This window comes from Physella acuta, unplaced genomic scaffold, assembly GCF_028476545.2.
Source record: "Physella acuta isolate Inbredline_101_S28 unplaced genomic scaffold, ASM2847654v3 ptg000541l, whole genome shotgun sequence".
NCBI lineage: Eukaryota > Metazoa > Mollusca > Gastropoda > Physidae > Physella > Physella acuta.
The window spans coordinates 152,501-168,757 of NW_026732060.1; the positions used below are offsets into that span (position 1 = coordinate 152,501).

At 34.7% G+C, this 16,257-nt stretch overlaps 3 protein-coding genes across 3 annotated transcripts; 1 reads left to right on the top strand and 2 right to left on the bottom strand.

Moving 5' to 3' along the window:
* The first annotated feature begins 1,743 nt into the window (after positions 1 to 1,743).
* On the top strand, positions 1,744 to 3,954 carry LOC131945937 (calcium-binding protein NCSA-like). The gene is made up of 3 exons (XM_059306567.1): positions 1,744 to 1,966; positions 2,743 to 2,963; positions 3,713 to 3,954. Exons 1-3 carry the CDS (start codon positions 1,805 to 1,807, stop codon positions 3,759 to 3,761), a joined length of 432 nt encoding a protein of 143 aa, XP_059162550.1. The 5' UTR covers positions 1,744 to 1,804; the 3' UTR covers positions 3,762 to 3,954.
* A 1,156-nt stretch (positions 3,955 to 5,110) lies between these two features.
* Positions 5,111 to 6,187, bottom strand: LOC131945942 (uncharacterized). The gene is made up of 3 exons (XM_059306572.1): positions 6,134 to 6,187; positions 5,748 to 5,930; positions 5,111 to 5,335 (listed from the first exon to the last, which is right to left on the bottom strand). Exons 2-3 carry the CDS (start codon positions 5,907 to 5,909, stop codon positions 5,111 to 5,113), a joined length of 387 nt encoding a protein of 128 aa, XP_059162555.1. The 5' UTR covers positions 5,910 to 5,930; positions 6,134 to 6,187.
* Positions 6,188 to 9,093: 2,906 nt separating this feature from the next.
* Positions 9,094 to 15,708, bottom strand: LOC131945941 (uncharacterized). The gene is made up of 3 exons (XM_059306570.1): positions 15,531 to 15,708; positions 14,984 to 15,204; positions 9,094 to 9,266 (listed from the first exon to the last, which is right to left on the bottom strand). The coding sequence occupies exons 1-3, from the start codon at positions 15,690 to 15,692 to the stop codon at positions 9,227 to 9,229; spliced, it is 423 nt and encodes a 140-aa protein (XP_059162553.1). The 5' UTR covers positions 15,693 to 15,708; the 3' UTR covers positions 9,094 to 9,226.
* Between the last annotated feature and the right edge of the window lie 549 nt (positions 15,709 to 16,257).

Sequence of the window (16,257 nt, forward strand, 5' to 3'; positions counted from 1 at the left end):
AATTAGCAAATTTTGTGTTAATAAAGTAAAAACTATTTTGAAAAGATGTCTTTTTAAAAAGCTTTTATTTAACTCACTTCCTCTGTCGTCAGTAGTCAATCGTCAGCCCTCAGTCTGTCTAGATCGAAACGCCCGAGCGAAATTTCGGACACTTTGAACTGACAGATTTTTTTCAACGTTGGCCGTGGGTCAAAACATGAAAACAATGCAACATGACATTAAATTTGACTTAATTTGAAGCCTTATTAATTTTGTATGAATTAATTAAAATTTGTTTAAATTAGTAGTCTGTCTCATCAAACTATTTCGCACCATTAGACACGCGTCATCACGTTCAATAGGTGTGCATTGGTTTTTAATCATGCAACTCTATTGTAAATTAAAATATGTAAAGTACAAACATTTTTTTTCATAAAAAACGTTTTTAGTAACAAGCTTTTATGTAATAATGCACTAAATAATAGAGATATAAATTATACACCACTACTTAAAAAAAAAATTCATAAAAAACATTTTAACAACAAGCTTTTATTTAATAATGCACTAAAAAGTAGAAAATAAATTATACACTACTATTTAAATAACTATAAAGAAAATCGCGGGTCTCTTCCTAAACATTAGTAAAGGTATCCAATAGATACTAAAGTGACCCATGCTTTTCTTTATAGTTATTTAAATAGTAGTGTATAATTTTTTTTCTACTTTTTATTGCATTATTACATAAAAGCTTGTTATTAAAACTTTTTTTTATGAGATTGTTTTGTTTCTCTTGAATCTCAACACAGAAACATTTTTCAAAACTTGAATCTATTTCATGTGAAAATTAGGCGTACAATGTAAGTATGAAAAATTGCATCATGCTTTGTGAATAGACCAATACAATTTTAAATTGGGAACCTCTTTGATTTACAATGCATTTGAATTATATTGGCGGTTCATTTGGCAAATAAAGTAGAGTTTTTCTGTCTCTGTTTCCTCGGCATTTAAACGAGACGTATGTGGTCAATATTATGCCCAGCTGCCTTTGCTTTCACTATCGTATACAATTATTTTATTGTGCTATAAATAGTAAGCCACTGTTGTTAATTTGTCACTTTGGGGAATTTATTATTTTCTAATGGGCAAATGAAAAAAAACATGTATATACCGAAAATTACAAACATTAACTTTCTTAATTATTTTCAGGGTTAAGTTTTTATTTTGTATTACGGCCGCTTTAATCACAAAATAATATTTAAAAAATAAGATTAAATCAAAGTCGACAATAATGATCGAACTCCTCGGGCAGATGAGGCTCGTTAGCTGGAGACAGTCGCTCTTCTAGGAGAGACAACTCCCAAATAAAACTATTGCTGCCTTGTAGTTTGTTCTTGGTTGGACAAAGGCTATGGAAGCAAACCAAAAAAGAAAAGCAGGCTGAAATCGGAGTCAATGGCCTCAATGGCGCATAACCAGTTGACACCTTTCCTTAATTGTGATGGAGGCGTGGTCGAGTCGGCAAAAGCTTATGGTTGATAAATTCAAACCTTCGCAGATAAGGCTCGATACCTTCCAACACTAAAAATTAAGAACGAAGAAGAAGAAGCTCGTCAACCTCGATTGTCTACAGTTACAGAAACGTTACGGGAAGATAAAAGAAAGTGATGAATGTTGGGATTCCCATGACTCTAGTGTCATGAATAGTTCTAATTATAAAAAAAATTGTAAAAAAAGTTGATAAGAAATTTTAAACCCATGTTTCTGTTCATGAATAAAAAATTCATTTGATTTTTTTTTTGTAGTGAGAAGTTAGTTTCTCTCCATCATGATGTCAATAAAATTATTTCTTGGTTTTTGCTGTTTGACCTTCACCTTGGCTTTGATCAACCTCAAACCTTACGACCAGACGGCGTCTGTGATGTTCAACATGGTCGACCACGACCAAGATGGCGACGTGAATAGAAACGAGTTGGATCAAGCATTCAAGGTTAGAATACACGCAAAAAACATCAGCACATAGGCGGTAGTTTACGTTTAGACTTAAATAAACAGACAATAAATAAATCACATGCAGCAATGTTTATTTATACGCTTATATTTAAAAATCATCTACTATATTGAAAGAGTAAATCGTAAGCACAACTTATACTAAGTTGGAGGGTAGAGCATACGACGTATAACCCGAAAATTTCGAGTTCGAATCCGGGGTTTTTAGACCGTTGAACAGAGTCTACCTAACTCAGGTTAAGGAAAGTAATTTCGGCTTCAAATTACCGAGGTTACTAAAAAGGATGAACTCTTCTTCACCTACCCCCTAGATCTTCATGTTTGAAAGGATTACTTTTTTTTCTACCTCATATACCTCGATGCTTGTGGCAAGAAAAATCCTCTTCCTTATATGATCAACAAGACGGCACTTTCATCTTGTTTTAACATATAACGGTACTTTCTTCTTGTTTTATGCACTGTCTGCCAACTCAAAAACTCAAATGTATAACATCCTCGATCTCATTGAATCTCTCTTAACATCTTTAAGTTCACCCCATCCCACTTAAACCATCCATTCACTATCTCCAGTTTCTTACACTTTCTAAAAGCTTTTAAAGCGATTTAGATTTTATTCAACCATCCTATCAACTTTCAGAACTTTATTTCCACCCCATCCTCCTTATCAAGCCATCCCCAACTTATATTCAACAAATGATCCTATATGTTCTACCTAATATACAACTCCACTCCCTATATGTTTTATAATCTACCCAGGCGTACGACACCAATGGCAACGGTCGTATATCGAAACAAGAATACGTCAGCTACGTCGAGCAGATCATCCACGACACGTCCTACCGTCACCTGATGTTAGCCACCTTCGACATCATCGACGTTGACAACGACCACATCCTGGACCATCACGACTTTGACAATTTTTTCTCTCTAATGGACAGCGACAGCAACAACTTGGTCAGCTTGGCCGAATACGTAAGGTCAGTATTGGGGGCTTGTCCGAATATGTCAAGTCAGTATTGGGGGCTTGTCTGAATATCTAAGGTAAGTATGAGGGGCTTGTTTGAATACGTCATGTCAGAATTGGAGGCTTGTCCGAATTCGTCTGATCAGTATTGGGGGGCTTGTCTGAATATGTCAGGTAAGTATTGGAAGGGTGAGTCAACTTGTCATCCGTATTTTAAAACTATAAATCATGTTGTAATTTACAATACGAAAGCCAGGTTTTTCAAACCCAAAGTATGTTATTTTTAAACCTGAGTGTCTATTAAGAATGATGGAGTAGATTTCGTCTATTTGTGTTTTACTAAATTAAGTGATCAGGGCTGTTAGTCAACCTTAGGTTTCTTGAAAACAAACAACGCAAAACATATGAAGGCCTAAGACGGGAATAGAACAAAGCAATAAATAGAATAATCACAAAGTATGGAGGTGTGGAGTAAGGGACTAAAACTATTTAAATCATTTTAAAGGGTGCCACCAAACTGAAAAGTGCTCATCTAATAACAGTGATAATTTATTGGTTATCCATTTGTATTAATACTTGTTTTTGTTAAAAAATATATATTTGAACATTTTTTGAGACCAACATGCTTTTGTTTTTATCGATGTAGTTACTAGTGCATCAGAGACAAAAATCTGCCTCATGTTTCATAAATTAACTCACTACACATTACTAATATACCGAAGTTAAAGCATGAAGTATTAATGCTTTACTTTTTACTTGCAGGTACTGGTCAGCTTTATTTCCAGACCTAGAGAACCTGGGCAAAAACTGACGGAAATAACATATAACATTTATCACATATAACATGTGATAGAAATTTCATAAACTTTTCAATTTTTCATTAGTAGGCATATATTGATCTAATAATGCAAAAGTATACTTATAACTAAATGTTGGTACCTCTCATAGTTATATAATATGATGGTGTGATAGAAATAAAAACATAAGCCTATTACTTAAAATCATGTTTGTTAAATTGCCTGTTGTTCTTATTCTAAGATGGTTTTTATGTCTGACTATAACTAAAGCATAAAGCCAGAATAAAAATCAATAAAACAAATATTTAAAGAAAAACAATGTAAGATCATCTTTAAAACCTTTAATAAAGCATCATTAAAATATTATTAAATCGGATGAACTTCATTTGATGTAAAAAGTATTTGTCATGACGAACAAATCGATGCTTGTGGCAAGAAAGATCCTCTTCCTTAGAGATTAACAAGGCGGCACTTTCATCTTGTTTTAACATATGACGGTACTTTCTTCTTGTTTTACGCACTGTCTGCCAACTCAAAAACTATTGCTACGTAGCTGCAAGAAGGATGTAAATAAAAAATAAGCTAATAAATCAACGTATTAAATAGTATGATATAGAAATGTTTAGAAATGTAATGCAATGTTGAAAATCCAAAAAAAAAAATAAATTATTTGCTGAAAAAAATGAAGAAGTTGACGAGTTGAAGTCATAACGATTCCATAATATATTTGACTTTAAAGTTGTAAGATGACAACTTCACGCATCTCTGGGTTTTAAAAAAAATTAAATTGTGTGGACAAAAGCAGAACTATTTCGTTGACCGATTATTTCTCACTCTAAAGGAATTTCACACGATTTATAACTTAAATATAATCCAGTTTAAGATGGTTTTTGTTTATAAAGACAATATTTACACCACTAAATACTTTGTTTATCTATATATATAATTCTCTTCTTCGAGCCGTTAGAAAACAAGCTGCAAACGCTCTCCCTACCTCCCCACCCCTACATGGTTTTAGTGAGCTGTGTTCACTCTAAATGTTTACAAGCAGAGCCAACGATTTTAAACGTAGGGGGGGGGGGAGGAGGGGGGAGGGAAGGAAGTAAACTTACAGGGGGTAACTAAGAGGAGGCTGCTTTCACGGGGGGGGGGGGGAGGGGTGTAGGGTCGGGGTTAGGGGAAAGGAGGGGGGTTAGTGTTTTAAAGCAAATATTTTCAGTGGCAGCGTTGGTACTGTCGAATTCACAAATTATGAATTACTGAAAAGTAGAAAATAAATCAACTAAATAGCGGCGTATTATACGCCGCGGGTCGGCTCGTTGTAAATATTTTAAAACGACTCAAATATTCTGACGTCATAAACTTAATGGACGAATTCGTTCTTCTCCAACAAATTATCACCATTGCCATCAGCCAAGGAGAAAAATAGTTCATAATCAACATGGTCGATATGATGGTCCTTATTGACGTCATAGGCCTGGAACAGCGCGTGCAGGACATGGTTGGTGTGGGCGTCATGGTTACCAGAGCTCAGATAGATGCCGTACTCGTGGAAGTCGATCCGACCGTCGCCGTTACTGTCCAGATGCTGGGAGTAGGAGACGAAATGGTAGTAAAATACAAAGAAAGATTACTTTTTATGAAAACATCCGTAGAAGAACGCAGCATCGGCTCCCAACTTTTAGCCCCCACATCCTCGGCGGGTATTGATTTTACTTCAAGAGTTTAAGTAGGGACAGGATTAGGAGTTGTGATTGGGTAAATTGTTACGCTTAGGGTAAAAAGTAAACCTAATTTCTGACAGATACATTTTCTACAGAACATACGTTGAAAACAGGGTTCATCAAATTTATGTCGAACTTATATTTTAATAAAAATTACTTTAATTATTGTGTCTATGTTATAAAAGTTTAATAAAAAGAAAAGGTCCATCTAATTTCGGGTAAACTTATATTTCAAAAGTTTACCTTTACGATTGTGTCTATATTTTAAAAGATTACCTTAAAGATTGTGTCCATCTCATTTTTGTCAATGACACCATCATGGTTTAGATCTGAGATGTTAAATGCAACGGTTGCTGTCTCATTGTATGGCTTCAGGTTGAGGGTTTGTGCGTAGGTCAAGGCCGGAAGACAGACGAGAAGTGCGTACAGAACAGACATGGTTGTGTTTGTAAAGAATTCCTGTGTAAATATATAAAGTTAAAAATAAAAATGTATTTTACTATCAGCGAAATAAAAAACGCATTTGAATTTTCATAACCTTTGCTTTTATATGTGTTAAAAATAACATGAATTGTAAAGAGATAACCATACACTTAGAAAACAAAGAAAACCTAAGCCAAAGATATTAAAAATGAAATGCTAACAAATAATTCAAACACTACTTCGTGACAGCTCTAGAGATATGATGACCTGTATGAGAGTTCGGGTTTCGTTTTATTGTGAACACTGTATTCGCTTTTTTGTACGTTGTCCTGAGAAAAATAGCATGTGACGAAATAGTGTAAGATTGAAGTGCATCTAGTACAAAGACTCTTTGTATCCATTTTTTTTTCCTTTTCTAACATTAGAAAAACCTTTTATAATGGTTTTGAATTTAAAACTGGTTGTTTATTTTCTTTTTTGTTCTTAATTTGAAGGGATTTCCACTAACATAATTAAATATTACTTTTAAAATATTACGTATCTACAATTTACCTTCGGTCTGTCTTAGTTGTTTGAGTATCTGCCTGGGGTCTTAACTCCAGACTTTTGGGTCAACGGGCACATGTTATTCTTCCCAACCATGCCTCCCTGAAAAATGTTTTGGACTTTCAAAGAGATTGATAAGCTAGCAAAAAAGAAGACAGGATGTCCATTCCTTTAAAATTTTAGAACCATTGATGATGATTGTTGTTTCTTAACTTCGTATAAACTAGAAAAGTTTAAGTGTAACTTTGATCATTTTTATCGGAACATTTTTTTATTGAGGTCAGAGAATGAGTCTGCATCATTATATATTCGTGTATTCCACATGTTGAACTCAAAAAGTTCAATTAAAAGTGTAACTTTACTCATCTGTAATTTATTTATTTATTCAATTTATTTCAATCAATGTATTCAATAATACATCCAGTTTCTTTTCTGCTGTACAAATAATTAAAAGTTCCCAAAGAAAAAGTCCCCAGTCCTGTCTTACTGTTGAGGCAGTGGCATTCAGTGTGTGTGTGGGGGGGGGGGGGTGTCGTACAGGGCTCATCCATAATAATAACAGTGCAGGCGTTACCGCATTGCCGTGTAAGCCATTGAGATAATTAGCCTACAAATAAACTTGAACTTTTGACTCTGTGATGCATGTAAATTTACATGCATCGCTACAAACCTCATCTGACTGGGAAATTCTCTACCCCACCCCTACAAACCTCCTCCTCCTCCCTCCCAACTGTTTGCACTCTCGAAACTCCATCCATCCATGATTACAATTATGCCATATTTTAATAACAGCCGTGGACTGTGGACTGTTTTCACAACAAGCTGATTATAACATTTGTCAATGTTTTCTGCTAGTTTTAATTAACCTTAATCACAATTTGTTTGTTGATCTAATTTATCTCTAATCAATATGTCGCTACTGAAAGATTTTTGTTTGTCTATCTGCCTGTCCTACATTAATTAATACACAAATCATCCACATCGCCATGAAACATTGGAAGTCGTTTATACTTCAGACAAATATTAGCTGTTCTTTCGTGAAATTTACTACCCCACCCCACATATGAGAAGCTGTGCCCCTCGACAAGAAACAAGAAAGAAACGCGGACTCCTGTAAAGTTTTCTGCTTTTTAAAAAAATTCGTTTGGAGGGCGACGCCCCGGCAATAAGACTTTTCGGTTTGCCACCCTGAGTTTCCCAACAGCTTTCCTAGTACCTGGGGTCAGCATATTGTGCATCCTGCACAACGGGTCAGGGTTACTGCTAGATTCAACGGTCAAACTGAATAGGGGCCCCGGGAACCCCCTTGAGCACTACGGCACGTATACTTGTTTTAATGAGCACCATGCCGTAGGGATACGGAGGGCTACTATAATCAATGGTTAAATAAAATAAGCGATGTCCTCCAGCGCCTAAGCATTAGTATATGTTTGGGCGCCCCGAGTCTCTCCATTATGATGATGTTATGAAACATATTGTAGATATGCTTTTTGTGTCAGTATCTTGGCCATCCTAAGTATCGAAGATTCAGAAGATTCAGATTCAGTGGACCTCACTTAACATATTAATCATTTCGCAAACTTAAAAGAAAGAAAACAACAATTCTAATTAAATCAGGAACAATTTTTAAATAGCTCCTGATTTATTAGCGGCGTCATTAGGACCGGTATCACCGGTATCACGCATTAAGTGAGCGTCACCCCCCCCCCCCCCCCCCCCCACTCCAACAATTTCGCATTTCTGGTGTAGTGTCACCCCTTCTCCCAAATATTTTATTATTTTTAACAAAATAAAGCAAAGTTTTCACAGTAAATTGTACGTGTTTTCGTCATGATGTCACGCCTAAATTTTGTCAACTTCGCCCCACCTTGTGATGCTACTGTGTTTGGTTACTTAAATGTTACATGCTTACAGTTAATTAATTGGTTTGTTTTTGCATAAAAGTGATATAAATTAAATTTTTCGTTACGTGGTACTACTTATGATAGCGTATAAATACAAAATTAGGATGTATAAAATACACTATTTACAGATTGACGAAAGGGATCAATAATTAAAATTTTTGAATAGGGACCCTAAATCCTAGCTACGCCACTGCATGAACCTAATGTTTGCAACCTCTGGTATTTATTTCACTTAGCAAAATAGACACATGAACCTAGTTTATCCTAGCTTCGCCACTGCAACCTCTGGTATTTATTTCACTTAGCAAAATAGACACATGAACCTAGTTTATCCTAGCTTCGCCACTGCAACCTCTTGTATTTATTTCGCTGAGCAAAATAGACACATGAACCTAGTTTATCCTAGCTTCGCCACTGCATGAACCTAGTGTTTGCAACCTCTGGTATTTATTTCAAACATGAACGGATATAACATGAAACTTATATCACATAGCACTTGTGATTGAATTTTTATAATCAATTCAACTTTTTTTTGCTAGTATATAGATGTAATAATGTAAACCTGATTCTAAATCAATTAAATTTTTTGTTCCGCTATTTTTATAAGAAGGTGATGCGATAGAAATAAAAACATTAGCTGCCTAAAACTAAAGCACAAAGCTTGAACAAAAATTAATAAAACAAATATTTAAATATAAACAATGTAAGATCAAATTCAATTTATTTGATAAAATATTAAATAAGAAGAATGTCATCTGATGGAAAAGTATTTGCCATGGCGAACAAATCGATGCTTGTGGCAAGAAAGATCCTCTTCCTTATATGATCAACAAGGCGGCACTTTCATCTTGTTTTAACATATGACGTAAATTTCTTCTTGTTTTACGCACTGTCTGCCGTCTCAAAAACTATTGCAACGTAGCTGTACAAAGGATGTAAAAAAATACGCTAGTTAAACAACGTATTAAATAGTATGACATGGAAATGTATAGAAATATTTTGTAATGTTGAATAACGAAAAAAAAAGATATTTGCTGAAAAATAACAATACACAACTAAAACTCATCTGAAGTAAAGGAACAAGTGGTTATGATAGTGATTGGTTAATTTGCTGTAAAGAAGTGAAAAACAGTTGTATTTTTAGTGGGTGGGGAGGGGGGGGCAAGATTCTATAATTAGATTTTCTCTTGCAGTCGTAAATGTTGACTGGTGTAATTTGGGAGAAAGGGTATGAATAAATTATCAATAACCTTTGTAGAACCTCGAAAAAGCTAATTGTATTATTTTTTAAAACTAGAACAGTCATGCTGTTACATCTCTTTGTTTTATTTTTTTAATTTTTGAAGGAACAATCGCGGGGTCGAATTAAGATGCAATATGTTTATGAGGCGGTCGGGCTTGGGAGATTTAATCTTTGACTTTAAAAGCTTCACCAATCTGAAATTTGTTGAGGTTGTTTTAAACTGTGTGGATAGAAGCAGAACTTTTCGTGTTCCAATTATTTCACTGCCTAAACGAGGTTTAAATTTGCAACTTAAATATAATCAGATTTCAATTTTTTTTTAAATAAAAATTCTCGCCATTAAAAATTGTATTATTTTTAATGATTTAAATCGACGAAATCTATTTTGAACGTCGTGAACTTACTGGACGAATTCGTTTTTCTCCAACAAATTATCGCCGTTACTGTCAGCCAGTGAGAAGAACAGGTCATAATCAACATGGTCGACGTGATGATCGTTGTTGACGTCATAGGCCTGAAACAGCGCGTGAAGGACATGGCTGGTGTGAGCGTCATGGTTACCAGAGCCAAGGTAGATACTGTATTCGTGGAAAGCGATGCGACCGTCGCCGTTACTGTCTAAGTTCTGGGAGTAAGAAACAGGGTGTAATTAGAATAAGAACAAGTTGGTCAGTTCTTATAAAACATCAACACAATATCGTCTTTTTCGTCCAGTGGGTGTCGCTGTTTCATCAGAATTTAGTTATAGTCTGTACTTTCGATTTTCTATTGGGTAAATTATTAGGCTCGGGGCTAGGGTTGACGTCCATCTCATTTTCTGAAAGAAACATTTTCTACAGAACATAAGTTAACGACAATGTCCGTTTTTAAAAGTTCACTTTTAAAAATAGTGGTCATATCACTGCCGTTGAACTTATATTTTAAAAGATTACCTTAAAGATTGTGTCCATTTCATTTCTATCAAAAACACCATCATGGTTGAGGTCCGAAAAGGAAAATGCTATTGCGGCTGTATCATTGTAAGGCTTCAGGTTGAATGACTGTGCGTAGGTCAAGGCCGGAAGACAGACGAGAAGTGCGTACAGAACAGACATGGTTGTGTTTGTAAATAATTCCTGTGTAAGTATATAAAATTAAAAATAAAAATTTATTTATTATAAGTGAAAGGAAATTGCATTTGGATTTTCATAACCTGTGCTTTTATATGTGTTCAAAAATAACATCAATTATAAAGAGGTAACTACATTTAGAAAATTATCAAACCCTAAGCCAAATATATAAAAACAAAATGGTAAAAAAATATTCTAACCCTACTTTGTGAGTTCTCTAGAGATATGATGACCTGTATGAGATTTAGGTTTGGTTTTATTGTGATCGCTTTTTTTTTCGCTACTTCATACAGAGCCAACTTGTACGTTGTCTTGAGAAAAATCGCATGTGACAAAATAATGTAAGATTGAAGTGCATCTAGTGCAAGGAATCTCATCCAATTTTTTTTTTGGACATAAGAAAAACTTTGTATAATGGTTTTGAATTTACAAATGGTTCATTATTCTTTATGGTTTTTAATTTGAAGGGATTTCCTCCATCATATTTAAATATTACTTTTATATTATTACGTATTTACATGTTACGCTCGATCTCTTAGCTGTTTGTATATCTGCCTATGGATCCAAACTCAAGACTTTTGGGTTAGCGGCCATATGTTCTTCCTCCCGACCATTCCTCTCTTAAACATGTTTGGGACAACAAAGAGATTATTAAAAAGAAAATAGGATGTCCATTCCTTTAACATTTTAGAACCATTGATGTTGATTGTAAAGTTTCTTAACGTCGCATAAACTAGAAAATTTTAAGTGTAACTTTTGTCTTTTTTATCGATTTTTTGTGTATTGTGGTCAGAGAATGAGTCTGCATCATTTTATATTCGCTTATGTGACACTTGTTGAACTCATGTGGGACTGAGTAGCATAGAGTTCGCGGGCTAGACTGCTCGAGTTCCAATCAGTTTCAAGTCAGCAGAACGTCCTTGAGTCCAAGATCGGAAGGGGAACTAACTACCTAGCTTCCGTTAGAGTTAGATCTGACCACACTCTCCTCATATTATGATGTCACAGAAATACAGTGTTTCTTCCAGACTTTTTTCTCCGGGGGGGGGGGGGGGGCACTTGAAATTTTCGGGGGGGGGGGGGCGGTAAACTTTCTTCTGGGGGGCGGGGGTGGGGGGCGACACTGTTAGAAGTATATATTTTCTATTTAAATTATATAAGAGAACTTTACTATATTCGACACACATAAGAATATTTTTTTTTTCACTCTGCTAGATATTATTTTCTAGCTCATTTTAAACTTCACAAGTTCACATCTATATGCAATGTAGCAAAAACAAAATAGTGAAGGCTTATGATAGAGTAATTTAAAACGGTTTCTATGTCGGTATGTATAAAAAAATTAAAAACCTACTTCTTCCTCGACCATCTACCGGCTATTCAATGTAGTAAAGGAACTTTTGGGTCAGAAGTGGAGCGCTGTATCGCTCTGTAGATTCGGTCGAACCTGACGGTCCATGAGGCAAGTGAAGTTGAGTTGACCTGTTTATATGACCTCGTTATATGAAAGGATAGTGTGGTGAGGACTATGCCCACCCGCCTTTACTTTCCCTAACGTGAGTTAGGTACACATCAGAGCTGGGTGAACTCAGAGACGCAGATTTGAACTCTAGCCTTTCGGGTTAACAGTCCGGCGCTCTACCACTAGTCCACGTAGTCCCTGTTTGACGTAAGAATGAATAATAAACTTAGAGGATTTTCCTTTCGCCTTAAAGCTCTGCGGCAGCTGATGGGATGGGGGTTTAACGAGTCGGTTTTCCCCAAATGTAAAAATGTCACTTTGTAATGGTTGGTTTTGTAAAAAGAACGTCACAGGTTAGAACACAGGAATAACTGACATACATTTTCTATCTGATAGGCTGTGTGAGAGGTTTGAGCTGTTCGATTCAATACCATATGCAAATACCACTACCATATTATTATGAAGATATTGCAACCGTGGGCAATCATTATATAATTCACCATCTAGACGCAGCAGGTGACGATTAAGCAACAAGATGAATAAAGGTTTCCTCATTATGTTTATTCTGGTACTGGAATCATGTGCACCCTTTCACGAAGACGAAAAAGATCAGACTAACTCACACACAATGCACAGGAACCAATCTCTACACAAAACCGCCACTTATCACACTATACTCGTCAAATCATCCATTCGTTCAACATACATGCGCATAAATATTCACTCGCACCAACCTATATTGAGGACAAACATCATAACACTTTCTACTCTGCAAAGCTATACATAGTTCAACGGTTTCCTAATTTTTTGTCACTTCCATAAAAGAAAAAAAATACTGTCACCTATCCTTCTCCCAACCAATCTAATATAAAGTAAATTAATGAATCATCTTTAAACCTAGCCATCCATTCGCCAGATGAAGTAGAGTTCAATCCCAACCTCATTTACTTTCCGCAACATAAGTCAGGTGTTTATCAGACTTGAATGAACTCAGGGAAGCTATACCTTTCGAATCCCTTAGATTATATACTATACGTCTCTCTAAACGATTATCTATCTATATATCTATATATCTATATATATATATATATATATATATATATATATATATATATATATATATATATATATATATATATATATATATATCTATATATCTATATCTATATATATATATATATATATACATATATATATATATATATATATATATATATATATATATATATATATATATATATATATATATATATATATATATAAAATTCTCTTATTGGAGACGATAGAAAACACCAAGCTGTAAGCGTGCTCCCTACCACCTCCACCCTTACATGGTCTGGTGAGCTGTGGTTCACGCTAAATGTTTACAATCGTAGAACCGGGTTTAGTGACGACTATTAGGGGCAGTTAATTTAGTTTGAAACGATTTTAAACTTAGGGGAGGTAACTAAGAGGAGTTTACTTTCACGGTATGATACGCCGCGGGTCGGCTCGTATTTAATAATATAACTACAGCCCCTATGTGTCGAGACTTCGATGGGGATAGTGGTCCGTTTTCAATGCAACAAGGTCCGGCACTGGAATTTCTCTATAAAAGCAAACGTTTCAAACTGTAAATCCAGAGGGGAAAATTATCTTAAGATATAATTATAACTTATCAATATTCTTTCAGTTTTATTTCTATAGATTGCACAATGCTGTAAAACTTGTCGTGACACCTGTATTTTCAATCCGCCACATAGACACATTAACGGATTTATCATGCTACTTACATCACACAGAACATGTGAAAGAATTTTCATAACCTCTTCACGTTGTTCTTAGTATATAGATCTAATCATGTAAAACAGTTACCATATCAATTAAAATGTTGGTTCCGCTCTTAGTTGTTTTAATACGATGTTGTGATATTAATAAAAATATAAGCCGACATCCTGTGTTTGTTTGTCTATTTTTCTTCTTCTTAGATGGTTTAAATGCCTGACTAAAACAAAAGCACAAAGCAAGACCAGAAATTAATAAAACAAATTTTATTTAATTATAAACAATGTAAGATCAACTTTAAATTCTTTAATAAAACATCATAAAAATATTATTAAATAAGATGAACGTCATCTGGTGTAAAAAGTATATGCTTTGACGAACAACCCGATTCTTGTGGCAAGAAATATCCCCTTCCTTATATGATCAGCAAGGCGGCACTTTCTATTTGCTTAAACTTTTACGCACTGTCTGCCGTCTCAAAAACTATTGCTACGTAGCTGTACAAAGGATGTAAACAAAAATACTCTTATAAAACAACATATTAAATAGTATAACATAGAAATGTATAGAAATGAATTTTAATGTTAAGTATACGAAAAAATAGGTATTTGCTGAAAATACACAACTAAAATTTATCTGAAGTAAAGGAGCAAACGGATTTCATATTGATTCATTGATGAGTTGTAAGGCACTGAAAAACGGTTTTAATTTGGGGGAAAAGGTCAACAACCTTTGTAGATCCTCGAAAAAGCTGATTATTGTAACACTAGAAAAGTCAAAAGACATTATTTCTTTGTTTTATTGTAAAAATATATGATTTATGATCTCGGGATCGAATTAATACGTATCTGAAATGTGTTAAATTTGTTTTAACTGTGTGGACAGAAGCCTATTTTTTGTTGCTCTAACCATTTCACCGCATAAACGAGGTTTAAATTTGCAACTTACATATAATCAGGTTACGATGTTGTTGTTTTTATAAATATCCTCGCCATTAAATACTGCATTATTTTTAAAAATGTTTTAAATTCGACTAAAATTTTGGGAAGTCACCAACTTACTGGACGAATTCGTTCTTCTCCACCAAATTATCCCCGTTACTGTCAGACAGGGAGAAAAACAGGTCATAATCAACATGGTCGACGTGATGGTCCTTATTGACGTCATAGGCCTGGAAAAGCGCGTGCAGGACATGGCTGGTGTGGGCGTCATGGTTACCAGAGCTCAGATAGATGCCGTACTCGTGAAAGTCGATCCGACCGTCGCCGTTACTGTCCAGGTGCTGGGAGTTACGGACGAACAGATAGTAACAAACAAAGAAAGATAGTGTTTACTTCTTAATCAATACCATTAGAAGAACAAGTATAAGCTCCCGACCTTCAACTTCCCCATCCTAAGTGGATATTGCTTTTACATCTGGATTTTTGTTAGGGTCCGGATTAGGTGTTGTTCTTGGGAAAATTATTAAGTTGAGGGTAAAAGTAAACCTAATTTCTACCAGAAACATTTTCTTCAGAACTTTCGTGGAAGATGGTGTTCTTCTAAATTCTGTTGAATTTACGTTTTAAAAGACTACTTTAATGATATGTCCATACTTTAAAAGCTTACCTTAAAGATTGTGTCCAGTTCATTTCGGTCAAAGACACCATCATGGTTGAGATCTGAGATGGTAAATGCAACGGTTGCTGTCTCATTGTAAGGCTTCAAGTTGAGGGTTTGTGCGTAGGTCAAGGCCGGAAGACAGACGAAAAGTGCGTACAGAACAGACATGGTTGTGTTTGTAAATAATTCCTGTGGAAATAGATAAAATTAAAATGTGTTTATTTTCAGTTAAAGAAAAAAAGAATTGATTTATATGCCCTGTGCTTTTTCTATGCGTTCAAAATTAACCATTTAAAGATATTAGTACCGTACAAGAAAATTAACAAAACCGAGGCCAACATAAATTTAAAAATGTATAAAAAAATATTTCAAACCCTACTTCGTGACTGCACTATAGATACGATGACCCGTTTGAGTTGAAAGTTGAAAGAGCATTTTTTCCCGCTACTTTATAAAGGCCATCGTGTCAGCTGTCTTGAGAAAATAGCATGTGACTAAAAAATAAAAAAAATTGAAGTGCATCTAGTACAAGGATTCTCAAGTTTTTATGGTTAGACCACTACAGTTAGATTTTAAAAGTTTTTTTTTTTTTTTTTTTTTTTTTTACATTATAAATTATTATTAAAATAAGTGTGTGAAATTAAAGTTGGATTTTCTTCGTTCTTACTTTTAGTATTGGAGATGATCTCCTCCATCCAAATTAGGTATCACGTTTCAACATGTAATATGCCAT

Excerpts from the sequence above, each read along its gene's own strand:
- LOC131945942 (XM_059306572.1), bottom strand. The coding sequence starts at position 5,909 with ATGTCTGTTCTGTACGCACTTCTCGTCTGTCTTCCGGCCTTGACCTAC. Across the intron at positions 5,336-5,747 it reads AGATGGACACAATCTTTAAG|CATCTGGACAGTAACGGCGA; the intron begins GTAATCTTTTAA and ends TCCTACTCCCAG.
- LOC131945937 (XM_059306567.1), top strand. The coding sequence starts at position 1,805 with ATGATGTCAATAAAATTATTTCTTGGTTTTTGCTGTTTGACCTTCACC. Across the intron at positions 1,967-2,742 it reads AGTTGGATCAAGCATTCAAG|GCGTACGACACCAATGGCAA; the intron begins GTTAGAATACAC and ends TAATCTACCCAG. Across the intron at positions 2,964-3,712 it reads AGCTTGGCCGAATACGTAAG|GTACTGGTCAGCTTTATTTC; the intron begins GTCAGTATTGGG and ends TTTTACTTGCAG.
- LOC131945941 (XM_059306570.1), bottom strand. The coding sequence starts at position 15,692 with ATGTCTGTTCTGTACGCACTTTTCGTCTGTCTTCCGGCCTTGACCTAC. Across the intron at positions 15,205-15,530 it reads AACTGGACACAATCTTTAAG|CACCTGGACAGTAACGGCGA; the intron begins GTAAGCTTTTAA and ends CGTAACTCCCAG. Across the intron at positions 9,267-14,983 it reads GAGAAGAACGAATTCGTCCA|CTACGTTGCAATAGTTTTTG; the intron begins GTAAGTTGGTGA and ends TCCTTTGTACAG.